Here is a 27979-nt window from a genome sequence, read left to right on the forward strand (position 1 = left end):
AACTGAAGTCCCTCATCTTTGGAACCATTCTAGTAAATCTTTTGTGTAACCTCTCTAAGGCCTTCACATCCTTCCTAAGGTGCAGTGCCCAGAATTGGACACAATATTCCAGTTGTGGCCGAACCAGTGTTTTATAAAGGTTCAACATAACTTCTTTGCTTTTGTACTCTATGCCTCTATTTATAAAGCTCAGGATCCCATATGCTTTTTTAACCGCTTTCTCAACCTGTCCTGCCACCGTCAAAGATTTGTGCACATATACCCCCAGGTCTCTCTGTTCCTGCACCCATTTAGAATTGTACCATTTAGTTTATATTGCCTCTCCTGCTAAAATGTATCACTTCGCACTTCTCCGCGTTAAATTTCATCTGCCATGTGTCCGCCCATTCCACCAGCCTGTCTGTGTCCTCTTGAAGTCTATCATTATCCTCCTCACTGTTAACTACACTTCTAAGTTTTGTGTCATCTGCAAATTTTGAAATTTATCAAACACCCTTTGAAAGTTAATTTACACAACATCAACTGCATTACCCTTATCAAAAAAACTCAATCAAGTTAGTCAGACATGATTTGCCTTTAACAAATCCATGCTGGCTTTCCTTTATTAATCCACACTTGTCCAAATGACTATTAATTTTGTCCCAGATTATCGTTTCTAAAAGCTTTCCCACCACCGAGGTTAAACTGACTGGTCTGTAGTTGCCAGTTTATCCTTGCATCCTTTTTTGAACATGGGGGTATAACATTTGTAATTCTCCAGTCTTCTAGCACCACCCCGATACCTAAGGAAGATTGGAAGATTATGGCCAGCACCTCTGTAATTTCCACCCTTACTTCCCTCAGCAACCTAGGATGCAACCCATCCACAACGGGTGACTTATCTACTTTAAGTACAGCCAGCCTTTCTAATACCTCTTTATCAATTTTTCGCCCATCCAGTACCTCAGCTACCTCCTCTTTTACTGTGACTTTGGCAGCATCTTCTTCCTTGATAAAGGCAGATGCAAAGTACTCATTTAGTACCTCAGCCATGCCCTCTGCCTCCGTGCGTAGATCTTCTTCTTGGTCCCTGATCAGCCCTACTCCTCCTCTTACTACCTGTTCACTATTTATACGCCTATAGAAGACTTTTGGATTCCATTTTCTGTTAGCCGCCAGTCTATTCTCATTCTCTCTCTTTGCCCCTCTTGTTTCCTTTCTCACTTCTCCTCTGTACTTTCTATATTCAACTTGGTTCTCTCTTGTATTACCGACCTGACATCTGTCATACGCCCCCTTTTTCTGTTTCATCTTACTCTCTATCTCTTTCATCATCCATTTGATCCTAATTTTAGTAGATGTTTCTAGTTATATAGATATTTTTCATTTTGCAGATTCCAGTCACTGCCTCCTCACAAAGAACGCTGGGATGTAAACTTCTTTGTAGGTGGTCCTGTGTGGTGCCTAGAATGGTGCCCAACCCCAGAGGGCTCAGCTGCCTGTCAGTATGCTGCTATTTATTGCAATAAAGGAATGGATGATAGGCATAAACTGATGAATCAGCATGTCGAGCCAACATTGCTTCAGATATGGCAACTGGGAGACTTCCAGCAGGAAAAATGGTGAGTGGGAAGAAATAAAAGTGATCAAAACATTGTGGGTTCATGTTAGAAACTATAACACAAAAATTGGCTTACACTTGGGACCCATGAACCAGAAACAACCAATGTGTGTTTGTGCAATCATGAATATTGACAGTGAGGTTAAAAAAAATTAAGACCTTAAAATTTCTGCCAAACTTGTAAGTGAATTTCCTGTCATTGGGCACTGGATTTATAAAAATAATTAACTTAATGGAAGTGATTATTCATGTGTCTGTGATTCTTAACATATTTCCCTAAACATTACAATAAATTCAAAAATCCCAAAAGGCTTGGTGATTAAGCACTTTCAAAAATTGCAGAAAAACTTATCAATATTGCAAGCAAATATTCTGTTATTTAGATACATGTGAAATTGTAACTTGTTAAAGGACAGTTGGCCTGCCTGGATTCAGGAAGGAGAGTTCATATTTAACTAACCTGCTGGAGTTTTTTTCAAAGATATTAGTGACGCGATACACAAAATTTAATGAAGTCTGTATTCTGTGCGAGAATTTTCAGAAAGCCTTTGACAAGGTTTTACATTGGCCATTTGTGATGAAGGTAAAGAGTCACAAAATAAGAGGGTAAAGTGTTATGTTGAACAAATAATTGGCTTGTTATAGGAAACAAAGGGTAGCAATAAACGAGAACTTGGAACTGGAAAGAGGACGAATGGGGAAAAATTGAAAATGTAAGCCTTGATACTCGTGTTAATATAAGTAACTTAAAATAGGGTAATAAAAACAAAAATTCAAAGTTTGCATTTGATAACTGATATAACTATTAAACTGTGAACCCATTGTTTGGCTGCAGGAAAAAGTCAAGTAAGGTCGTGGATTGCATTAGTAGAAGTTTTTAGGGTATAAATCACAGTTATATTGTTGATGTGAGGTATTGATCATACCCTATCTAAAGTACTGTGTGCAGTTATGGTCACGAACCCACCAGCCGTTTAGACTTTTGGACCAACAGCAAGTAATGACGAAGATTTCAGGTATCAGGAATTTAAATTGTGAGTGAAGGTTAGGAGATTGCTTGTTTTCTATGGGATGGGGGGAAGTGAACTAATCGAAGATTTCAAAATTATGACTGGAATTCACAAAGTTGATGCAGCTAAGTTCACTATGCAGAAGAACTCCTACTAGGAAAAACAAGTTATAATTGGGAAATTAGGATTAAGCAGGAAAGTCGGTTGGAACTTTTAACAAAGTGTTTTTGTGAAATGTTACAAGGGAGGCTATTGAAGCAGACATTATAAATGATTGAAGATGCAATTGGGTGCATTTCTGGAGAGAGAAGAGATTGAGGGATGTGGTGAGAAGGCAAAAAAATCTAGTTGAGGTCAGTCAAAAAGGAGCTGCTTTGTTTGGCCTATAGATCTTCTCCCTTTTTAAAAAAAAATCACATTCTTGCAAAATAATTGTTTTCTTGATTGTAGGGAAAGCAGGTCCAAAAGATCACAAGTAAGTTTGGATGAGGAAGACCATTCACCTCATCTTGGTTCATCCTTTCAGAATGACCCTAAAGTTGCCTCCACTACATCTGGAAGTCCATTCCATGTGTTAATCATTCTGTGTGAAGAAAAACTTCTTGATCTCAATCCTAAATTTGCTTTTTACTATTTGTGATCCCTTGCCCTGTTCTCACAGTTTAAAATGATTTTCTATATTTACCTTTTCCATACTGTTTACAACCTTGTTTACATCTATAAGGATTATGCCTCAGATGTCTCCTCTCACAACTGAAAAGCCCAAGTTTTTTCTTATAACTCAGACCTTAAGATTAGGGATCAGTCTTGTGGCTCTTCTCTGCACTGCCTTCATTGCTTGGATGTCTACCTTGTGTCTCTGTCACCAGAACTGGAGGGGAATTTATTTAATTTTTTGGAGTGAATTTGTGCAGTGCTATTGCAGTTACGTATTTGTGTACACATTGCTAAATATGATTTGTTAAGTTGTCTTAAACTGTTTTAATTTTTCAGTGACCCCAGTTAAGGTAAAATGCTCATAGATGTACTCAAAATTGGCTCAAATTTCCCACTTGTAAAATTTCATACAACATTTAAAATGGTTGTTCATGGCCCTCCTCTTCACCGAGTTTTTAAAGTTCATTCTCCGGGGCTTGGGCATCACTGGCATTTATGGCCCATCCCTAGTTGCTCTGAGAAGGTGGTGAGCCACTTCAAGAGGGCAGTTAAGAGTCAACCACATTGGACTGGAGTCACATATAGGCCAGACCAGGTAAGGGCGGCAGGTTTCCTTCCCCAAAGGTGATTAGTTGGGTTTTTACGACAATATGATGGCTACATGGTAACTTTTATTGATACCAGATTTTTGTTTCTAGATTTAAGAAAAACTGAATTCACATTTTCAAACTGCCATGGTAGGATTTGAACTCATGTGCTCTGGGCTATTAGTCCAGTAACGTAACCACTATGCTACCATACTTTTTCCTCCTCTTCCCAGTTTAAAATCACTTCTCTTGTTCCCCATCCCCTTCGCAGAGGCACTTTTTTTTCCCCCTCCCACCCCACTTCATGGAGACATTCTTCCTTCCCCAGTTTGTCCCTCCCTGCCCCTTCCAAATCCTTTCTACTGCTGCTCTTTTGCTCAGGGATCCTACTCTTCCGCATGCTATGGATGCGAATTCCTGATCTCTCAAAACTATCATGATCAAGAATTTTTGCCGACAGTGTGCAACAGAGTTGGAACCTTGAGCAGCAGTTGCAGGAAGTGAGTCGGGAGTGGTTACGAGGGCTGAATCAGGGAGTGGAAGATTAATATTTTCACAGACGCCACAAAACAATTATGGCCACGATTTTCCCTGGTCGTGGGGTGGGTTGCAGGCTTCTCTGCTTCATTGTCACTGGTTCGTGAGCCAACTGGAAATGTGCCATAGTGTGAACATACGAAATTGATGAGCAGGAAAATACCTGCTGGTCCATCAAGACTGCCCCACACAATGATGGCCGTAGCATCATGACTAAACTGTTCTCCCCACCTCTCACCCACCCCCCACAGCCATGTAATCTCCAGGGAGAGGCAAAAAAAACTCAGGGCCAATGAGGGAAAAAATACTCTGGAAAATTCCTCTCAACCCCCCCACCTCAGGCAATGGAAACCAGTTCAGGAGATCACATGTATCAAGTGTTATCTATAAAGACACTAACCTTCTATATGATGCCATCTCTGCCCCAGTCAAGAACCGGTCCAGCTCTCTCTTGAAGGCACGTAAAGAATCAGCATACACTACACCAGCTGGCAATGTATTTCAGGGGCGATACAGAGGTGTGGCAAGGAATCCTTCTCTACCTTGCCAAAGGTCTATGGAAGACTTGTCCAAGTTCATGGGAGGTTGGAATTTGAAGTACGTTGTCGGTATTGTGGTTCCCCCATTATATAGTTTTTTGGATAGTACATCAAAGTTCATATAAGTCAGTTTATTATAGCTTTGAGTCAATCAGGTCTTTTGTCATGAGAACGTTTCACCACATTTTGATAGGGTTGCCTAACATCAACAACTTACATTTAAAAAGAGCCTTTAACATGGTACTTTGTAAATGACGGGGTCGGTGGGGTGGGGGGGTGAAGAGGAGGGGGGAAAGAAGAACAAATAACAAGAAATGGTGGGAGAGTTATGAGAGGTGACGAGAAGTTTGGTCAAAAAGGTCGATTTTAAGAAGGATTTTAAAGCTAGAAGGAAAGTTAGAGGTGTGGGGGTCTTGAGAGAGGGAGTGTCCAGAGACTAGGGGCCAGGCACCTGAAGGTTCTGGCACCAGTGATGGGATGTACAAAGGACCAAAGGCTGCGAGAGGGGACAATAGGTTACTTAAGTAGAAAGTAGTGGAATAAGGTTGTGTTGGGATTTGAAGATCGTGGTGAAGATTTTAAACTGAGTGTGCTATGAGACAGTATAAGTCAGAAAGGACGGAGGTGACTGGCAAGCAATATCTAGTGCAGGACAGGACGTGGGCAATTTGGAGTTTGTTGACGATAGATCATTGCAGAAATTGCATTTAGAGGCAACAGAAGCACGGACAAAGGGTTTCAGCCGTGATGAAATAGGGACTGAGGCAAACGATATTGTGGACATAAGTGGTCTTGGTGATGGGTAAGTTGTGGAGTTTGAAACTCAACTACGTGTCAAACAGGATGAGAAGATTTTGCACAGCCTGACCAAACAGCTGGGGATGGGGTAATGAATCGATGACAACAGAGAATTTTATGGCGAGGACAGAAACCAATGACTTCAGTCTTCCTGATGACTGATTAAATATTGTGTCTTTGCTCTGTTTCTTTTATAGTTCATTCCTGATTTTCTTTTTGGTGTTAGTATCCAGGTTAATAGAGGGTACAGCGCTTGTGTTTATTGTGAGGAAAAATAAAGTATATATTGTAACTTCTTCTTTTATAGCCCTCAAATGAATGCTGCTTTAGCTTATGGCATTGCAACAGACTACGGTTGCATCTGGGATATGAAGTGGTGTCCCAGTGGTGCTTGGGAACTGCCAGAAACCACTAGAAAGGTAATTAACCTGCTGTTAAAATTTGTTTAAATTGTTTGTAAGCCACTTTGTTTTTAAAGTGCATTCGGAGGATTTGGCATGTTTGCTTAGTATTATAATAACACTGGGATTATCTTTAAGGTTACAAGTGTAGGGGTACCCATGATGAATTTTGAACTGGTTTTGGGTGGAAATTTGCCTAGTGCATTGCGCAAAAGCATATATCGAAACATTCAAAAAAAAATTCCTGTATGTGGACATTCAATCAGAGCTCGTTATAATATTTAAATATGGGTTTCATGCTTGTTTTAAAGTTGGTCTGCCCCAGTGCCTGACTCCTACAGGATAAACTCGCCCAGTAAATCATGGTGCTAACAGTCAGCAAGGACCATGCAGGAGTGCTATATAAAGGGCACATCCACTCCATACAGGTTTGTCCTCTTAGGCTGCTGGTTAACTTCTAGGCCCCTTTATTGGATATTTTCTGCATTCTGCAAGTGAATTTTGAATTCTGAGAACAACTTTGTGCTGGCGCTGGCCTGCTTTTGTCTGCATTGCAAACTGTTTATTCTAGTCATGGATGGTCTGGTAGGTCTGCCTTTGGGGTTAGAGGAGGAGAGGGAGCAGCAAAGAAGACAGGAGGGGGTGAGGGGGAGAGGGAGAGGGAGAGGGGCACTGTGCAAGAGGCCATACACGTGGCGGGTCTCCAGGGAGCACTTCTCCTTGAACTTCACTGAGGTGTACACTTCACCAAGGAGGCTGTCACCGAGCTATATCACCTGCTGTAGCCACATCTAGAGCCCCAAATCAGGGCACGGCAGCAATATCTGTGGCTGTCGAGGTCACCGTGGCCCTTAACCTTTACGCCAAAGGGTGGTTCCAGGCTGCAGTAGGTGACATCAGCAACATATTGCACTTTCTATACACCGCTGTATCAAGGAGGTGACTAAGACTCTCCATGCCAGGTGGAACGCATGCGAAGCAGTGAGAGTGCACTAGGCTTTGTCGCCCTTGCAGACTTCCTCAGGGTCCAAAGTGCCATAGACCGCATCCACATCGCCTTCTATGCTCCCCTTCACCAGCCTTGCATTTTTCTCAATAGAAAGGGATTCCACTCCCTGAATGTGCACCTTGTTTGCGATCACAGGCATTATATCATTCAGGTCCGTGCCCGGTTTCCTGGCAGCTGTCATGTTTCATTCATCCTGCACCAGGCCTCTATGCCACCTTTATTTCAACCAAGCCATCAGATCACAGCTGGCTACTTGGTGACAAGAGAAATCCCCTCCAGACATTGGTCATGATTCCTGTTGGGAACCCAGATGCAGAGCATGCCTACAATGAGAGCCATGCTGCCACCAGAAATATCATTGTGCAGATCATTGGCATGCTCAAGCAATATTTCCACTGCCTGGACCATTCAGGAGGAGCTCTGCAGTACACCCCTGACCATGTTTCTAGAATTGTGATCGTATGCTGCATACCTTCACTATACTGAAGGCCCAGCCCTTACCAATAAATTGAAAAGCAAGATGTGGAGGAGGGAGAACACGAGCATACCACCACCAGTCCCGCTAACTGCCAAAGCTCTTGGAGAACAACTGATATAAGAGCACTTCACCTGAACAATCCCTCCCCTCCCCAGTACATCAACAGTCCCGCCAGCTTTATAACTACTGTCCTCACAACTACTATCGAATTGCCTTCCTGCAGTCCAGCCTCACAGGTCTTGCCTTCACTTGACTACAAATATTAACACCAACACTAAATCCAGAACAAAAAACTTTACAACAACTCCAGTCATATTTGAATTGCTGAATTAAGAATTACCCTTGTGCAAACCCCTAGTACCTGCCTTCTGTGTGCATTTACCTATCCTAGGGCTCCTATGAAGTATATTCCAGTGGCTACAGCTTGAGAGGTGGAAGGCTACTGAGCTTCCGTTGAGGACACTTCAGATAGCTGTGATGGGCGACAAGCAGCTCTGAGCCTTCAAGGCCCAGCTACGGACTGTAGCATCTCGGTGTGGGCTGGAACAGTCTGGCCCAGCTGGGCTGTGTGGCACAGACAGTGTGTGTGAAGGGGGCGCAGGCATGCTGTCATCCTGAGAAAGGACAGCCAGTGCCCCTCTCATGGAGCCGCTGCCACTCTCCTGGGACTGTGCCTCAGCACTCCTACAGCTCAGCGCTAAAACAGAGTGCAGGAGTGATGTGACGCTCTGGAAGCCCCTGCCAATGCTGGCCAAGATGGCAGCAGTCTGTGCTTCCATGGCAACAGTGTGAGGTGCCATTGAAACTGTCAGAGCTGTCACCAGAGGTTTCAACATGGTGGACCCTACTGTTGTATTTGTGGAGCTGACCACTTGCTCTGTGTTCAACAGAATGGTCTCTATGCTCTGCGCGAAGCTCCAATACAAGTTGGAGTTGGACTCTCCAGTGGCTCTCAGCCTTTGTGCACAGGCTTGCTGACAGGCTGCCTAGTGCACCTAGCATTTCCTGGTGTATGCCCATCAGCCTTTTTCAGTAGCCTGGGCCCTCGAAGTCAGCATCTGAGTCTTCTGTAGCAGAGTGTAGGGTTTCAGTATACCGCTGGTAGTACCAGAATAACGTGGACCCAAGTGGTGTGATCGAGGAACACGCAAGACAACAAACTGTCCTTTAGGCTAAACTACTTCTTATACACGCATCAGTAATCACACAATTTCACACGACCTTGTAAAACTGAAGAGTGTCGTCAAGGCTACCGAGTGATCAATCCATTTGCATTTGAAGTTAACGCGTCTGCTTCTTCCTAGATGGGTCGTCATGTCTTCCTACTGACTGCAGCCCCATCCTGCTCCGACGTCCTCTTATATTTTTCTTCTCGGTTGGGGCGCGAGTACCAGTTGCTGAAAGTTCCACTTTAGCCAATCACGCACTTTTGTTTAAGCCTTCTTAATTGGCTGGTGATTAACAGTCTTGTAATTGAGTAGAATCAAACTGCCTGACCACGTACAGTCCTAGGCATGTCCTGTTATCACCTACAATGTCTGGTTTTGAGATGTTTGTTTCCTTTGCACACCCACTCAGGTTAACGATCTTCCTTATTCATTAATTATTTTAATCTCTGTACCAGACTTCAGGCTGTGCCAAGCCACTGTCCATTGTGTTCCTGGGTACGTATCAGCAGTTTTGCAATAGTGTCCAAAAAGGTTTAACACTTTAAATCCTTCAAGGGCTAGTATGTGATCTCGCCTTCTGGGGTCCTATCCCCCTTTCCGAGCTCCTGAACACTTGTGCCCAATGATTCACTATATGAAGAACCCTCCTCTCACCTGCCCTCTAAAGTACGTGTGGTGCCAGTCTCTGAGCTGGTGCTTGCTATGGTCAGAACGAGTGATACTACATCTTCAAGAAGGCTGGCCTCTTCTTCTTCATCTCCTGCAAGAAAGAAGGGAGTGTATTGGTCACCTGTTTTGAGAATGTACCTGTCATGCAAGAATAGTGCAAATGTGTGCAAGGTGTGGGGAAATTAAGGTTGCAATAGTGCTGAGAGTAGGAGGTGCAGTGTGTGAAAGGAGTAGGAGAAGGAGGCGGAGTGGCATGGTGCAGTGATTTGTAGGAGAGTGAAGGAGAGGGGAGTGTTGAGTACTGTGGTGCAGGTGTAAGGAGAGAGTGGTTGAGATGAGAGCTAAGATTCTTACATTGACAACTCTGGTGAAGTCATTAAACCTCTTTCAGTATTGAAGGCATGTCCAGGAGCTAAGCTCCTGGAATTGACCTTCTAAAGTAGCTCTTCCCACTGGCGATGGTGCATTTGCCTGATGGGCTTTTTGCCCCCCCCCCCCACAGAGGGAACAGGATCTCCCTCCTCCTGCCCACTGCCTAGTTCAGAGCCTCCAACACATCATTGGAGAACCTACGTGCCCTCTCTGAACCTGGTGCAGCCATTTTGCACTTTTCTAAACATTTCCTGCTGTCTACAGCCACTGTGCACCTCCCCTTTAAGAGGCGCCGGCTGCCTTTCAGTGACATCAGATTTTTCTGTCTCTCCCTCCATCTCTCTTTCTCTTCCCCCCCCCCCCCCCCCCCCACCCTCCCCCCCTCCCAAACAAGCGTGCAGCCAATAAGCAACACGGGTAGCACCGCTGCATGCCTGATACATGATAATTAGGTCCCAGCGCGAATTTAACATGGTCCCTGTACCCACATGAACAGGTGCATGCAGTGTGTGCCTGTTTTCGGTAGCGTGTTTTTTTTAAACCAGTGCTGGTCTAGGATTCACCCATTGATGATCCCGCTGTTGGATTCATCCCAATAAAATAGGGAATTTCAATTCTGTGCAGAAAACTTTTTCCACCAAAATAAATGTCAAATGGATAATTAGACCTAGTGGAAAACCAGCTAGCAGGAAATGGTTAGAGAACTTACTGACTCCTGGAAGACACACACCTCAATACTTTTTAAAAGCAAAATACTGCAGATGCTGGAAATCTGAAATAAAAACAAAATGCTGGAGAAGCTCAGCAGGTCAGGCAGTATCTGTGGAGAAAGAAACAGAGTTAACGTTTCAGGTCGATGACCTTTCGTCAGAACTGGAAGGTGTTAAGAGTTAAAGTTTTTGAGCAAGTACAGAGCCAGGGAAATGGGGGGAGGGAGGGGAGGGGAGGGGAGGGGAGAAAAGAACAAAAAGGAAGGTCTGTGATAGGGTAGAGGGAAAGAGTGATTAAATGACAAAAGGGATGATGGTGCAAGGCAAGAAAGGTGGTAATGGGACAGGTTAAGAAACAAAAGATTGATCAGGAGTAGCTGTAAATGGCAGCAGCAGAACCATTATCAGCACTAGCTGACCGATAAAATGGGAGCAGTGGTTAAGATCTGAAGTTATTGAAATCATTGTTGAGTCCGGAAGGTTGTAAAGTGCCTAAATGAAAGATGAGGTGCTGTTCCTCGAGCTTACATTGAGCTTCATTGAAACAGTGTAAGAGGTCGAGGACAGAGAGGTCAGAGTAGGAGTGGGACGGGGAATTAAAAGGGCAAGCGACCGGCAGGTCAGGATCTTGCTTGCGGACAGAGCGGAGGTGTTCAGCAAAGTGATCTCCCAGTCTGCGTTTGGTCTCCCCAGTGCAGAGGAAACCGTGTTGTGTGCAGCGGATACAGTATATTGAATTGAAAGAAGTTCAAGTAAACTGCTGATTCACCTGGAAGGAGTGTTTGGGGCCCTGGACGGGCGAAACCCGGCAGAGGAAGTCCCTGCCCACTGGCTGTCCCTGACATCATTTGACTTGTATGAGGCAAGTAGAGGTTCCACCCCTTACAAGACTGCCCAGAAAATCATGGAGACCTGGCACAACTGGAAATTCGAGGCCCATGTTTGTACGAACTTCACAATCATAGTATTACAGTAGGTACAGCACAGGAGGAGGCCATTTGGCGCATCATGCCTGTGCCGGCTCTTTGAAAGAGCTATTCAATTAGTCACGTTCCCCTGTTCTTTCCCCAGAACCCTGTGAATTTTTTTCCTTCAAGTGTTTATCGAATTCCTTTTTGCAAGTTATGATTGAGTCTGCTTCCACCACCCTTTCAGGCAATGCATTCTAGATCATTACACTGCATTGAAAAAATAAACGTTGGCCAGGACACCAGGAGAACTCTCCTGCTCTTGGAATAGTGTTATGGGATCTTTTATATCCGATTGAGAGGGCAGACAGGGCCTCTGTTTAATGTCTCATCCAAAAGATGACACCTCTGACAGTGCAGCACTGCTTCAGTACCACACTGGAGTGTCAGCCTAGATTATGTGCTCAAGTCTCTGGAGTGGGGCTTGAACTGACAACCACTTACTCAGCAGCGAGATTGCTACCGCTGAACCACGGCTGATGCGATAAGTAAAGTGAGGCAATAAAGTCTGTTGGTATTCATCTTTTGGTTTTTTTCTTCTATAGCGCCCTCAGATGGCAAGACTTGGTATGCTAGCAGCTGCATTTTCTACTGGAAAGGTTGTCGTCTACAGTTTGCCACATCCAGAATCCCTAAATATGTATAAGATGAAGCATTTAAAAGGTATGTTGCATAGAATTACATAGAATTTACAGCACAGCGACAGGCCATTTGGCTTGCTTCATCTCATCCTATCAACATATCCTTCTGTGAAGATCAGTGAAAATTAGTTGTGGTTTACATTTGACCTGGCTTTCATTGTTCTCCACAAAGAAACTGATATCCTTTTTCACCATGACTATGATCTATTGTTATTCTGTTGGAGAGAAAGTTGTAATAACTTGCTTTTTAATGATGAAAGCTTGTTCACTACAGGTTATATTTGCAGAGAATTGCTTTCAGGTGTCGGATTTGAATATTTTATACACGCTATGTTTGAAATGGATTTATATTTTCCACTCTTCACACTAGAATGATGAACTAAACACAAATGCTGAAACTAGACACAAATGATGCAATAAGATTGAGGGACCACTTTCCTCTCCACTGTGCCTAGGGAGTTCCCAGAGACAAAGGAGTGGGAAAGGAGGCAGAGACCCACAATGCAGGTTATTTACCACATGGTTTCCCCAGGGGACGGTGGAATACTGGCATCTGCAGCAGACACAAGCGTAGGGCAGGAGTAATTATGATGCAGGAGAGAGCATGACTGGTCCTGCTGCTTCATTTTTGTTCCACAGTACTGGAAGGGTGGGCTGAAGAAATGGGCATCAGGCCTGGTATCCAACCCCTCTCCAATGAGAGAATTGGAGAAGGGCAGGTAGCAAAGACCAGAGGATTGATTAAGTGAAGATCCTTTTTTTTTCCAGAAACATCAGGCCAGGGACTGGAGGTGGAGGACGTCTGCCTGCTATTTTTGGATGGCAGTCACAGGTCCTGAAGCTCGCAGCCATTTGGTTTAATTTCCAAGCAAGGGGTGGGCTTGTGCCTAGGATGTATTGGGCTTAGGCTAATGACTTGAACTTCTGATATGTTCTGCCTTTAGTACCAAGCATTGGGGAAGGGGAGAAACCAGCCCTGAATTTCTTAGATGAGTAAATGTAAAAACTACTTGCCTCAGGTTGAAAGTGTTGCTTGATGCTAATATTTTCAGATCAGTTAAGAAATTTGCTATGGCTTCAGATAGAGGAAATGTAATATTTAGAGGTAGGAAATGATTGCCTCCTGCTTTTATTTTTCATCTTTTTGAGAAGATAAATAGGAATCTGAATATCAAGTTGCATACAAATAATGTAATATTTTTATATTCTAATTTCTGTGTAGCCATTTTTATCCTGTTTGTAATTGTTTGTACCTATGTACCTATGCTCATTTCTCCAGAGTTTGGTGCTTACCTTGATTGCCCCTCTGTGAACCAAGCAGACATTGCTGATGCTCTGCACCTCCAACTATTGGAACCACAGGGGTACACTGTATCGATATAATGCCACCATCTTCCTGATATCAGTACTCGCACGTTTAACAGTGAATTGTGTTGCTCAACTTGCTGCTCAGAATGAGCTTTGGGAGCGCCTGGTACCTCTTGTCCACTGAGCAGTTGATGCGTCTGTCGGTTATACATAGAAATACAGACATAAAAGTTACAACACTGAAATGGGTCATTCAGCCCAACCAGTCCATGTTAGTGTTTACCCTCCACACAAACAAACAGACCTAATTATACTTACCCATCTTGCCCCCATATCCCTTTGTCCCCTTTTCCTTTATCCACCAATCCAATCTAATCTTGAATGCTGACATAGTTCCTGCCTCAACCAGTAACCCTGGAAGTGAATTTCACAGTCTGACAACTCTATGTAAGGAAGTTTCTCTTGCTCTCTATTCTAATTTTAAACACTTCTATCATATTGCCCTGTAATCTGCATTGTTCTAACAAAAAATAATATCCACTAATGAATGACTGACTAGGGATTGTCCTCCAGGTGGGGGGTGGGTAAGAGGAGGAGATAAGTAGGGTCTCTGCGATCAAGGCAGCTTCGTGCTGACATGGCCTGGTGATGGAACGCAACCCTCTGGCAAACTTGGTAATCTGATACCTGAGCCAAGCAGGTATGGTGTACTCTCAAATGTTACTGATAATTGACTAGCCAGCTTGCCTCATTAATGACACCTGGAGAGGTAGCTTGTAAACTCAAACAGTACCCTTGAGCATGCTGGGAGGGGAAGGAAGAGGCCTTGGCTCTTGCAACCCTTCTTTAAGCTTTCTGGACTTGGGTAAGTATGCTCTCCATATTGGGCAAACAGAAACTTTACCCATGTGGATTTATCGGTAACTTGATTTGGAGACTGTTAAACATGGTAATGGACTTACAGGCATGTTGGATATCCAACTGCCAAGGGAAGAAAATAAAAGACTTTTGCTTTCACTGGTGATGTGAAGACGTGGCATCAGAGGGCAGCAAATAATTGTTGTAGGCATAGTTAATGCTTTATAGGAAAAATGATAAAAACCAAAGTATAATAAAGTCCTAGTGAGGCTAACTGAATTACACGTGATTGAGGACTTTCATATACTACATGAGAGAGAATAAGTCTAATACTTGTAGTGATTCTGTTTGATGAATTATGCTGCCTTAATTATGCAGTAGTCTAAGAGAGTTGTGGGACTAGGGTGAACGGTGAACTAGGGGGCAGGGGATTGGGGCTCGGCGGGGGGGTGGAGATTGGGAGAGTGAAAGCTGACTGGGGGGGGGGGGTCAGGTGAGAGGGAGATGGGATGGGGGAGTCAGAGATGAGGCTTGGGGATGGGGCCTTGTTGGGGGGGAGAGGGAGAATGGGATTTTGGGGCTCAGACGAGGAGAGAGAGGGAGACTGGGGTGGGTGTGGGAACAGCATTTTCAGCAGACCCTGGAGCAGCAGCAACGTGGTGAGTGGGAGCAGCACAGAGAGGAGCAGCCAGTAAACGGGTGAGTGAAACTGGGGACTTTACTGTGGCTAAATAGTGAAAGATTGTTTCTACTGGTGGACGAATGGGAAATAAGGGGACAGAAATTGAGGATTCACACTGGAAGAACCAAGGGGGAAAGGAGAAGGAAGGTTTTTGAACAGAGGGCTATTAGACCATGGGATGCTTCACCACGTGGCTATTGAGAGACTGGAACATAATTTAAAAGGGAATGGGGTTACAGGAGAGAATGGCAGCACCGGCACAGGGGCAGTGGGGGCCAGATGGCCTCCTCCTGTGCTGTAATTTCTATCATTCCATGAAAACTCTCCTTTATTATGTGGAGATGCCGGTGATGAACTGGGGTTGACAATTGTGAACAATTTTACAACACCAAGTTATAGTCCAGCAATTTTATTTTAAATTCACAAGCTTTCGGAGGCTTCCTCCTTCGTCAGGTGAACGATGTGAAAATTGGGAGAGTGAAAGCTGACTGGGGGGGGGGGGGGGGGGGGGGTCAGGTGAGAGGGAGATGGGATGGGGGAGTCAGAGATGAGGCTTGGGGATGGGGCCTTGTTGGGGGGAGAGGGAGAATGGGATTTTGGGGCTCAGACGAGGAGAGAGAGGGAGACTGGGGTGGGTGTGGGAACAGCATTTTCAGCAGACCCTGGAGCAGCAGCAACGTTATTAAGTCTGAGCTCAGAGAGTGGTTTCGATATGTTGGTGCTGATATAACAAATTCGGAGGTGACACCAATTGGTAATCATTGTTTCATTTATTAATAGTCAAATCAAACGTAAAGGTATCAAATATTTAGACAACAAAGATCAAAACAATATTACCCTGTTTGATCTCTGGGCAGAGTTCGTAATTAAGTTGGCGGCGTGGTCGTTTTGAGTTTTCCCACAGTGAGGTAATCTTCTGATAGTCAGATGTTCTTTTGACGGTGGTGTCGTCTTCAGACAACTAAGTGTTCTTTCGACAGCTGCTGGTCTTCGCTGATTCCTTTGCTCTGAGCTCAAAAGACGTTGGGTTTTTATCTCCCCCTTGGCAGGAAACCCACACCATATATGGAACAACACTCATAAGACCCTTCTAGGTTAACAAAGTTGTTTTTCAAAGAATTTCAGATGATTCCTTTGTTTCAACATTACTCATTTAACCACAAGCTCAATTTTCAAGGAAACACTGTCTAGGTATCTCGGCAAGGGTCAGTCACTAGTCAAAGGTTAACAGTTTGCAATTCAGTAAAATAAGCCACACGCTCAGCAAAATTCGCAGCACAGCCTGCAGAGCATGATGGTTAGTAGCTTTAAGAAAAAGATGTCAATTTTTTCCCATTTTCAATATTCTTACACTGAGCAGTTTAGGACGATGTGCCCTGTGCAAAGTGCCCCAAACACCAATTCTGCTGCCTTTGTGCGATATCTCAGTTTGGTTCAGGTCGGTCTGCGCTGGACGGTTTTGATTTGTGAGGTACAAGTACATATCGGCTCTGACTGAGGCTCCCAGTTCAAAGTTGTTACCTTCGCACAGAACCTGTGTCTGAACCAGCGTCCAAGGAGATGGGGATAGAGGTGAGGCCTGTTTAAAGTGGCATTGACTGGGGAGCCTGACCGCACCTTGTGCAGTGAAGGGGAATTCTGGCAGTGGTTTCAGGATGAATATCAGCGGGTTATAGGATTATTACAAATTACAGGTAGGATATTGGGGAGTTACACCTATTATTATCAGTAACTTATTATATTACTATTGTTCATAAGGGAAATCTGAGTGTTACCAGTATTACTGAGTGTACCAGTTATCTGTACAATTTCAGTAAGTTACTATTAGTTATTGGTAGAAGTTTCCCCTCTTCACTATCTTACGGGTGGTCTTCTGGATCTCGGAACTTCTTGTACAACAGCTGCAGGCGTGAAACCACGAGCAAAGATTCTCAACGACAGGAGATCCAACCTAGAATTATAGAATCACACATAGAAGGGGGCCATTCAGCCCATCCTGCCTGTGCCAGCTCCAGAAAGAGCTGTCTAATGAGCCCCACTCCCCTGTTCTTTCCCCATCGCCCTGCAAATTTTTCCTTTTCAAGTATATATCCAATTTCCTTTTGAAAGTTACTATTGAATCTGCTTCCACCACACTTTCAAACAGTCCATTTCAGATCATAACAACTCAAAGCGTAAAGAAATTTCTCCTCATCTCCCCTCTGGTTCTTTTGCCAATTATCTTAAATCTGTGTCCTCTGGTTATTGACCCTCCTAAACAGTTTCTCCTTATTTACTCTTCACTACTCAAAACTCTTCATAATTTTGAACATCTCCTTTAAATCTCCCCATAACCTTCTTTGCTCTAAGGAGAACAACCCCCACTACTCCAGTCTCTCCACGTAACTGAAGTCCCTCATCCCAGGTACCATTCTAGTAAATCTGCACCCTCTCCAAGGCCTTGACATCCTTCCTAAAGTGTTATGCCCAGAATTGGACACAATACTCCAGCTGGGGCTAAACCAGTGTTTTATAAAGGTTCAATATAACTTCCTTGCTTTTGATTTCTATGCCTCCGTTTATAAAGCCCAGGATTCCATGTGCTTTTTTAACAGCCTTAACAACTTGTCCTGCCATCTTCAAAGATTTGTGTATGTGAACCCCCAGATCACTCTGTTCCTGCACCCCCTTTAAAATTGTACTATTTAATTTATATTGCCTCTTATTCTTCCTTTCAAAATGCATCACTTCACACTTTATAAGGTAAATGCAATAATATTTCCAGATGTCATGTGATCAAACCTCAAGGAATACCTCCAACCAGAGTTCACAGCCCTACATTGTGCTGGGATTCGCAGCAGTCACCTTAGGCGATGTCCACATGCATAAAATGGGCAAGCTGTCTGTGCAGGCACGATGGGCACCAGCAACTTACCCAAATAATGTCGCTGAGCCCAAGGCCCAATTTCAGGCGTGCCTCGGGTCTCCCTGTTGGGGTACGCGCTTCGTGCACAGCAACCATTTCAGGTCTGAATATGAGCCTAAAAGAATTTCTGCCCCTATATATGAAGTTCAGAAGCATTAGAAATGAAGTGGTTGAACTAGAGGCATGGCTGATGACAAAAATATTTTACAAGGGCAGGGGACGTTCAGGAAGGACGGGGTATGAAAGTTATCATATATGGAAGCTTAATTGTAAACAATTTTACAACACCAAGTTATAGTCCAACAATTTTATTTTAAAATCCACAAGCTTTCGGAGGCTTCCTCCTTCCTCAGGTGAATGTGGAACTGAAATCCACGAACCTATCGCATTTATAAATCACAGAACAATGCCTGGTGATTACAGAGAGTCTTTTCAACTGCCCGTTGCCAAGGCAACCAAAGTGTTCAGACAGATAGGTGTTACCTACAGGCCCACCGAATATACAAACGGCCAGAACTAAAAAAACAGATGATGTGGAGATGCCAATTAAAAAAACAGAGCGAGAGAGGTGGAAACATAGAAACATCCGGAAGGAAAAGACAGCAATTGACCCGTTATATTAAAAACAGATAACATTTGTTCGCTGGTGGGGTAACGTGTAGCGTGACATGAACCCAAGATCCCGGTTGAGGCCGTCCTCATGGGTGCGGAACTTGGCTATCAATTTCTGCTCGACGATTTTGCGTTGTCGAGTGTCTCGAAGGCCGCCTTGGAGTACGCCACGGTAACCTCTGCAAGACATGCCAGATCATCGATACAGATACCACCATCACACGAGAGGACACCACCCACCAGGTGCATGGTTCATACTCCTGTGACTCGGCCAACGTTGTCTACCTCATACGTTGCAGGAAAGGATGCCCCAGAGCATGGTACATTGGCGAGACCATGCAAACGCTGCGACAACGGATGAACGGACACCGCGCAACAATCGCCAGACAGGAGGGTTCCCTCCCAGTCGGGGAACACTTCAGCAGTCAAGGACATTCAGCCACCGACCTTCGGGTAAGCGTACTCCAAGGCGGCCTTCAAGACACTCGACAACGCAAAATTGTCGAGCAGAAATTGATAGCCAAGTTCCGCACCCATGAGGACGACCTCAACCGGGATCTTGGGTTCATGTCACGCTACACGTTACCCCACCAGCGAACAAATGTTATCTGTTTTTAATATAACGGGTCAATTGCTGTCTTTTCCTTCCGGATGTTTCTATGTTTCCACCTCTCTCGCTCTTTTTTTAATTGGCATCTCCACATCATCTGTTTTTTTAGTTCTGGCCGTTTGTATATTCGGTGGGCCTGTAGGTAACACCTATCTGTCTGAACACTTTGGTTGCCTTGGCAACGGGCAGTTGAAAAGACTCTCTAATCACCAGGCATTGTTCTGTGATTTATAAATGAGATAGGTTCGAGGATTTCAGTTCCACATTCACCTGAGGAAGGAGGAAGCCTCCGAAAGCTTGTGGATTTTAAAATAAAATTGTTGGACTATAACTTGGTGTTGTAAAATTGTTTACAATTGTCAACCCCAGTCCATCACCGGCATCTCCACATCATGGAAGCTTAAGATAGTGAAGCCAGCTTTGCATGAAAAGTAGTGGTATGAAATTCGCTGATGAGATGTATGTAATGAGAAGAGGGCCAAGACAGTATGTTGGGCTTGTTGTAGAACCTTCAGACCAAAATAACCAGAACTTTATAATGAGATTAGACAGTCAGTGAGATAAACAATATCGTAATGATTGGGGATTTCAACCAATCCAACATTGGACATTCTGAACTCATCCATTTAATGGACAGACTGTTTCCTAGCTCAGTGCGTCAGGGAGCCCATGATATTAAGTCTTGTTTAATTTCCCTTGGTTTATTCCAACTGAACTAGTTTCAAATTTATAAATACCATTTCTGCTGCTGGAGCTATATGGAGATAGTGTCCAATGCACATGCACGTACAGACTTGCTGTCATAAAATACCACTGAATCACGATTAGTGTTTGGAAACAAAGAAAATGTAATAAAAGGCTTATGGACTTCTAATGTATAATTATCAAAATCCACCACCGTGAAATCCCAAGAAACTGGTCCACTGGGGAATAAAAAGAATATAAGTGTCCTCCTCTTTTAGTATCACAGTAGGTACAGCACGGGAAAAGGCCATTCGGCTCATTGTGTCTGTGCTGGCACTTTGAAAGAGCTATCCATTTAGTCCCTTGCTCTTCCCCTGTGAATTTTTTCCCTTCAAGTATTTATTCAATTCCTTTTTGAAAGTTACTATTGAATCTGCTTCCACTACCCTTTCAGGCAGTGCATTCCAGACCATTACAACTCGCTGAGTTTAAAAAAAGTTTTCTCATGTCGCCTCTGGCTCTTTTGCCGATCACCTTAAATCTGTGTCTTCCGGTTACCGACCCTTCTGCCACTGAAAACAGTTTCTCCTCATTTACTCTATCAAAACTGTTCATTATTTTGAACACCTCTATCAAATCTCCCCTTAACCTTCTCAGTGTCTATGGAAAACAACTCCACTTTCTCCACATAACTGAAGTCACTCAACCCTGGTACCATTCTAGTAAATCTCTTCTGCACCCTCTCTAAGGCTTTGACATCCTTCCTAAAGTGTGGTGCCCAGAATTGAACACAATACTCCAGCTGTGACCTAGCCAGTGTTTTATAAAAGTTTAGCATAACAACCTTGCTTTTGTACTCCATGCCTCTATTTATAAAGCCCAAGGGTCAAGGATGTCTCGGAGCGGCTGCAGGACATTCTGGAGGGGGAGGGTGAACAGCCAGTTGTCGTGGTGCATATAGGCACCAACGATATAGGTAAAAAACAGGATGAGGTCCTACAAGCTGAATTTAGGGAGTTAGGAGTTAAACTAAAGAGTAGGACCTCAAAGGTAGTAATCTCAGGATTGCTACCAGTGCCACGGGCTAGTCAGAGTAGGAATGACAGGATAGCTAAGATGAATACGTGGCTTGAGAGATGGTGCAAGAGGGAGGGATTCAAATTCCTGGGCCATTGGAACCGGTTCTGGGGGAGGTGGGACCAGTACAAATTGGACGGTCTGCATCTGGGCAGGACTGGAACCAATGTCCTAGGGGGAGTGTTTGCTAGTGCTGTTGGGGAGGGTTTAAACTAATGTGGCAGGGGGATGGGAACCGATGCAGGAAGTCAGTGGGAAATAAAGTGGTGACAGAAACAAAAGGCAGTAAGGGAGAGTGTACAGAACATGACCGGACAGATGGTCTGAGAAAGCAGGGCAAAGACCAAGGGAAGACTAGATTAAACTGCATTTATTTCAATGCAAGAAGTCTGATGGGCAAGGCAGATGAACTCAGGGCATGGATGGGTACATGGGACTGGGATGTTATAGCTATTACTGAAACATGGCTAAGGGAGGGGCAGGACTGGCAGCTCAATGTTCCAGGGTACAGATGCTATAGGAAAGATAGAGCAGGAGGTAAGAGAGGAGGGGGAGTTGCGTTCTTGATTAGGGAGAACATCACGGCAGTAGTGAGAGGGGATATATCCGAGGGTTCGCCCACTGAGTCCATATGGGTAGAACTGAAAAATAAGAAGGGAGAGATCACTTTGATAGGATTGTACTACAGACCCCCAAATAGTCAACGGGAAATTGAGGAGCAAATATGTAAGGAGATTACAGACAGCTGCAAGAAAAATAGGGTGGTAATAGTAGGGGACTTTAACTTTCCCAACATTGACTGGGACAGCCATAGCATTAGGGGCTTGGATGGAGAGAAATTTGTTGAGTGTATTCAGGAGGAATTTCTCATTCAGTATGTGGATGGCCCGACTAGAGAGGGGGCAAAACTTGACCTCCTCTTGGGAAATAAGGAAGGGCAGGTGACAGAAGTGTTAGTGAGGGATCACTTTGGGACCAGTGATCATAATTCCATTAGTTTTAAGATAGCTATGGAGAAGGATAGGTCTGGCCCAAAAGTTAAAATTCTAAATTGGGGAAAGGCCAATTTTGATGGTATTAGACAGGAACTTTCAGAAGTTGATTGGGAGAGTCTGTTGGCAGGCAAAGGGACGTCTGGTAAGTGGGAGGCTTTCAAAAGTGTGTTAACCAGGGTTCAGGGTAAGCACATTCCTTATAAAGTGAAGGGCAAGGCTGGTAGAAGTAGGGAACCTTGGATGACTCGGGAGATTGAGGCACTAGTCAAAAATAAGAAGGAGGCATATGACATGCATAGGCAGCTGGGATCAAGTGGATCCCTTGAAGAGTATAGAGATTGCCGGAGTAGAGTTAAGAGAGAAATCAGGAGGGCAAAAAGGGGATATGAGATTGCTTTGGCAGATCAGGCAAAGGTGAATCCAAAGAGCTTCTACAAATACATAAAGGGCAAAAGGGTAACTAGGGAGAGAGTAGGGCCTCTTAAGGATCAACAAGGTCATCTATGTGCGGAACCACAAGAGATGGGTGAGATCCTGAATGAATATTTCACATCGGTATTTACGGTTGAGAAAGGCATGGATGTTAGGGAACTTGGGGAAATAAATAGTGATGTCTTGAGGAGTGTACATATTACAGAGAGGGAGGTGCTGGAAGTCTTAACGCGCATCAAGGTAGATAAATCTCCGGGACCTGATGAAATGTATCCCAGGACGTTATGGGAGGTTAGGGAGGAAATTGCGGGTCCCCTAGCAGAGATATTTGAATCATCCACCGCTACAGGTGAGGTGCCTGAAGATTGGAGGGTAGCAAATGTTGTGCCTTTGTTTAAGAAGGGCGGCAGGGAAAAGCCTGGGAACTACAGACCAGTGAGCCTGACATCTGTAGTGGGTAAGTTGTTAGAGGGTATTCTGAGGGACAGAATCTACAGGCATTTGGAGAGGCAGGGACTAATTAGGAACAGTCAGCATGGTTTTGTGAGAGGAAAATCATGTCTCACGAATTTGATTGAGTTTTTTGAAGGGGTAACCAAGAAGATAGATGAGGGCTGTGCAGTAGACGTGGTCTACATGGACTTCAGCAAAGCATTTGACAAGGTACCGCATGGTAGGTTGTTACATAAGGTTAAATCTCATGGGATCCAAGGTGAGGTAGCCAATTGGATACAAAATTGGCTTGACGACAGAAGACAGAGGGTGGTTGTCGAGGGTTGTTTTTCAAACTGGATGCCTGTGTCCAGCGGTGTGCCTCAGGGATCGGTGCTGGGTCCGCTGTTATTTGTTATTTATATTAATGATTTGGATGAGAATTTAGGAGGCATGGTTAGTAAGTTTGCAGATGACACCAAGATTGGTGGCATTGTGGACAGTGAAGAAGGTTATCTAGGATTGCAACGGGATCTTGATAAATTGGGCCAGTGGGCCGATGAATGGCAGATGGAGTTTAATTTAGATAAATGTGAGGTGATGCATTTTGGTAGATCGAATCGGGCCAGGACCTACTCCGTTAATGGTAGGGCGTTGGGGAGAGTTATAGAACAAAGAGATCTCGGAGTACAGATTCATAGCTCCTTGAAAGTGGAGTCACAGGTGGATAGGGTGGTGAAGAAGGCATTCAGCATGCTTGGTTTCATTGGTCAGAACATTGAATGCAGGAGTTGGGATGTCTTGTTGAAGTTGTACAGGGCATTGGTGAGGCCACACTTGGAGTACTGTGTACAGTTCTGGTCACCCTATTATAGAAAGGATATTATTAAACTAGAAAGAGTGCAGAAAAGATTTACTAGGATGCTACCGGGACTTGATGGTTTGACTTACAGGGAGAGGTTAGACAGACTGGGACTTTATTCCCTGGAGAGTAGGAGGTTAAGGGGTGATCTTATAGAAGTCTATAAAATAATGAGGGGCATAGATAAGGTCGATAGTCAAAATCTTTTCCCAAAGGTAGGGGAGTCTATAACGAGGGGGCACAGATTTAAGGTGAGAGGGGAGAGATACAAAAGGATCCAGAGGGGCAATTTTTTCACTCAAAGGGTGGTGAGTGTCTGGAACGAGCTGCCAGAGGCAGTAGTAGAGGCGGGTACAATTTTGTCTTTTAAAAAGCATTTGGACAGTTACATGGGGAAGATGGGTATCGAGGGATATGGGCCAAGTGCAGGCAATTGGGACTAGCTTAGTGGTATAAACTGGGCGACATGGACATGTTGGGCCGAAGGGCCTGTTTCCATGTTGTAACTTCTATGATTCTATGATTCTATGATCCCATATGCTTTTTTAACAGCCTTCTCTACTTGTCTTGCCACCTTCAAGGATTTTATGTTGATTTGGCAGCAAGCTTGCTCAATATGTTTTATGTACATCGAATAGACTTTTGACTTAATGAATGTTTCCAAGGTCCTTTTAGTCCATGAAAACATATATGAAATTGATCTTTCAGAACCTATAGGTTTCACAGGCTGCTTCCAACCAAACTTGTTCTTGGTTTCTAACTTTTCCTAATGCTGAGCCACAAGTGAAGAATTGGCTCAACCCTGGCGTAGGCTTTTCTTGTCTTAGCATACTTAAACCTAAATAAGACTGAGCAGCTTTTTTAGTGGGAGGGAGAAACTGAGTGTTGTAAAGAAATATAAACTAGGGAGATCAATTCTGACACACAAGGCATAGCTGTTGTCAACCAGTGCAAAGCAGAATTGACAACAGCCATGGAAATGCCTGTGATTCAGTTGACCATATTGATTTGAGAAAGCAGCAAAACAGATAGATTTGGTGGGGGCACATTGTTTTATGGTTTTAATAAATAGGATTGAAATCCAATATAGTTTTCAGTATTTTGATGTTTTAATTTTTGTCATTCAAGGTTACTGTATATCATAAAGCCTTGTCCTTCAGCTAAATTTGTCTCAAGTCTTCTATTAATTTAATCTTGATGATTTGTGCCTCACTGTAAATGATGTCATTCTGAACTACTACCATTTGTTATGTGAGGAGCTTAATAATGAACTGTAAGTTGACTTCTGTTAAGAGAACATGCAAAAATTGAAGGACATGGATAAAAACACATTGTTGGGTCATAGTGAACGTGCCTCTGCTGTACAGATGGCCCATGGTAAACCTAACCAGAGAGTGCTTGGTGGTCACAGTTTGTCAAAAGAGAAAAAGTGTGCCATTCCCCAGCACTGAATTTCTTCATTTTGATCCCGGAACAGGACAATACATCCAACAGGCCCCACTGAGCAGCAAAATTGGAAGCCCCCCCCCCCCCCCCCACCCCACACTTGCTCAAACTGAGCTGGATTATTGGAGCCCCACCCTGCCTAGCAGAAAATACCTGTCTCCTCCAACTGAGCAGTAATATTAACAACACCACTCCCCCCATCCTCTGACCCTATTTGACCTGAACACTGCACTTTGTCTTTACTCCCCACGTGCAATACCACAGGAGATTAATACCATTATATAAATAAAATGCTTTTCGCAATTCAAAATATTGTGCTCAGTGACTTCATCCAGTAATTAACTGAGTTATACACCATAGGAAAGTCCCAGGTTGGATTTCCAGTCTGTGCTGAATTGCATGCGGTAGTAAGGGAGCAGAACTGAGATGCCAAACCAGTAAGTCCTGCATCCAGGTTCCTCCCTCTTTCTGTATCCTGTCCCAGCATGATACTGAACTCATTTTCACAGCGCTTCTCCATAGCACAGGCTGCCAGGCCAGAACAACATTAAAATGTGTAGTTAATCCCACCTCAGACCTGTAATGTCTAAAACAAACTTGCGATTAGGCCAGTGGTAGCTGACAGGGCTCAATTAGTAGTGATGGTTGGCTAAGGCGTGTTACAGGCGTGTTTGATTGCAGGCAACATAAGAAATGCGCAAAAAAGACTTGCGCATGCTCAGATCATGTACTGCAGTTGTCTATCAAGTATTGCAAGAACGTAAACTATCAGTGGATAGGGCAGGAATGGTCATATTCATAAGACTCGTAGTAATGAAAGTCGGCGTTAATGCCTGTGGGGTGTTAGCTGAGTTCAGCTGGAGCAGCAGGAGGGGTGCTAAGTTAGTCTTGGTACTCCTGGATTAGGGAAGGAAATATTGTCCAATTCCTGCTCCAAATTGCTTTTTGTGTGAGTTGATGTCAGGCAAAGATAAATTGAGCTTAGCTGTGACCCCCCCACAATTGAATAGTCTGCCAACACTCACTGTCCAAGCTTATACATGAATAATGGCCACTGTAAAAGGTAGTAGAAGGTGACTCATACCAACAGTGCTGGATCCCAGCAAAGAGTCCGCACCTTCAAGAGAGGGGAAAATTAGTTTAAAAAAATATATATTTTTAAATACATTTTAATTTTGGATTGCATTCAACAGTCAGTTGTGCTATAAAATGTTATTTGGTCTCTGCCTTTTCCCTTTCAGTGTTTTCTGATTACATTACATTATTTATACTTTCTCATCATTTACCTGCAAAATCTGTGGCAGTGCTATTTGTAGAGTGAGTTGTGGCTGGAAAGATAAGAGCTCCTGAAAAGGGTCCTGGAAGGTTAATTAATGTTAAGAATCTTTTATCATCAATTTGGTAGGCAATTTTCTCTTGAGGTTTACAGTGCAATTGTAATTACAAAATTCAGGCCAGCTTCAAAGCCGTATAGTATGCAACATGAATACTCTTGAGATTTATTCGCTACCATTTGCTTGTGGCTTCATCTGGAGAACTGTAATAAATAGAAATCAGACACTTGGGAGTATTTACCTTTCGCTGCTTGGTGTTGGTGCCTAGATAATTGATTTTGTGTGTGCAATAAGGTTGACTCGTTTAATCAAGTTCCCAGTGGAGAGGTGTGTTTGGCTGTTAAAAGGCAGTACCAATATTGCTTACTGTAAAATGAGTATTTTCTTTTTAACCGTGTTAACTCAAAAGGAAAGAGGAAGACTTACATAGTCTGTATTCTAACTTAAAAAGTTGTGTAAGCTGCAGAGGCCTCCAGGTCAAAAGCTTGTGCATGTATCGTACACTGCCTTTAACAGTCCGTTAGCGTCAACTGTTGTGGTGGTAACTAGGGCAAAGACACTTATTCCCTTGTTCTCCCTTCCCCCTTCCCCCCCACTGCATTTGTGACTACTGACAGTTTGGAAGATAAGAGTTCATATTGGAGAGTGAAGTTTAGGAAGGCATTTTTTCCTGATTTTCTGATTAAATTTGTGTATTGTGACTTCCTTCTCCTGCCTGTGTACTAATTTTTAAAAAGTCTCTCTTCCCCCGACCCACGGTGAATACTTTGGGTTGTGAGATAACGTGGTTGAGAAGGCCTATGGAATACTTTCCTTTATTAGCCGAGGCATAGAATATAGGAGCAGGGAGGTTATGCTAGAACTGTATAAAACGCTGGTTAGGCCACAGCTTGAGCACTGCGTACAGTTCTGGTGTGGAGATGCTGGTGATGGACTGGGGTGGACAAATGTAAGGAGTCTTACAACACCAGGTTATAGTCCAACAGTTGGACTATAACCTGGTGTTGTAAGACTCCTTACAGTTCTGGTCACCCCATTACAGGAAAGATGTGATTGCACTAGAGAGGGTACAGAGGAGATTTACGAGGATGTTGCCAGGACTGGAGAATTTTAGCTATGAGGAAAGATTGGATAGGCTGGAGTTGTTTTCTTTGGAACAGAGGAGGCTGAGGAGAGATTTAATTGAGGTGTATAAAATTATGAGGGGCCCAGATAGAGTGGATAGGGAAGACCTATTTCCCTCAGCTGAGAGGTCAATAACCAGGGGGCGTAGATTTAAAGTGATTGGTAGAAGGATTAGAGGGGAGCTGAGGAAAAATGTTTTAACCCAGAGGGTGGTAGGGATCTGGAGCTCACTGCCTGAAAGGGTGGTAGAGGCAGAAACCCTGAACTCATTTAAAAAGTACCTGGATATGCACCTGAAGTGCCATAACCTACAAGGCGACAAGTGCTGGAAAGTGGGATTAGGCTGGGTGGCTCATTTTCGGCCGGCATGGACACGACTGGCTGAATGGCGGCCTCCTGTGCCATAAATTTTCTATGATTAGAAGAGCTAGGGGGTAGAAATTGGACCTCATTGCGTCCGTTTTACGCCCAT

General features: G+C 43.9%; 1 protein-coding gene across 2 annotated transcripts in view; it reads left to right on the top strand.

Annotated features, from left to right (window-relative positions):
* gtf3c2 (general transcription factor IIIC, polypeptide 2, beta) overlaps positions 1-27979 on the top strand; it is a 148272-nt gene that overhangs the window by 55158 nt on the left and 65135 nt on the right. For both annotated transcript variants that reach the window (XR_010962901.1, XM_067984439.1), the window contains exons 7-9: positions 1374-1601; positions 6036-6147; positions 12050-12167. Coding sequence is in view for 1 of the 2 variants with exons in the window: in XM_067984439.1 (XP_067840540.1) it covers positions 1374-1601; positions 6036-6147; positions 12050-12167 (458 nt within the window). In the remaining variant the exon portion in view is untranslated. The remainder of the gene's footprint in view (positions 1-1373; positions 1602-6035; positions 6148-12049; positions 12168-27979) is intronic.

This window comes from Heptranchias perlo, chromosome 5 (genome assembly GCF_035084215.1).
Source record: "Heptranchias perlo isolate sHepPer1 chromosome 5, sHepPer1.hap1, whole genome shotgun sequence".
Lineage (NCBI taxonomy): Eukaryota > Metazoa > Chordata > Chondrichthyes > Hexanchiformes > Hexanchidae > Heptranchias > Heptranchias perlo.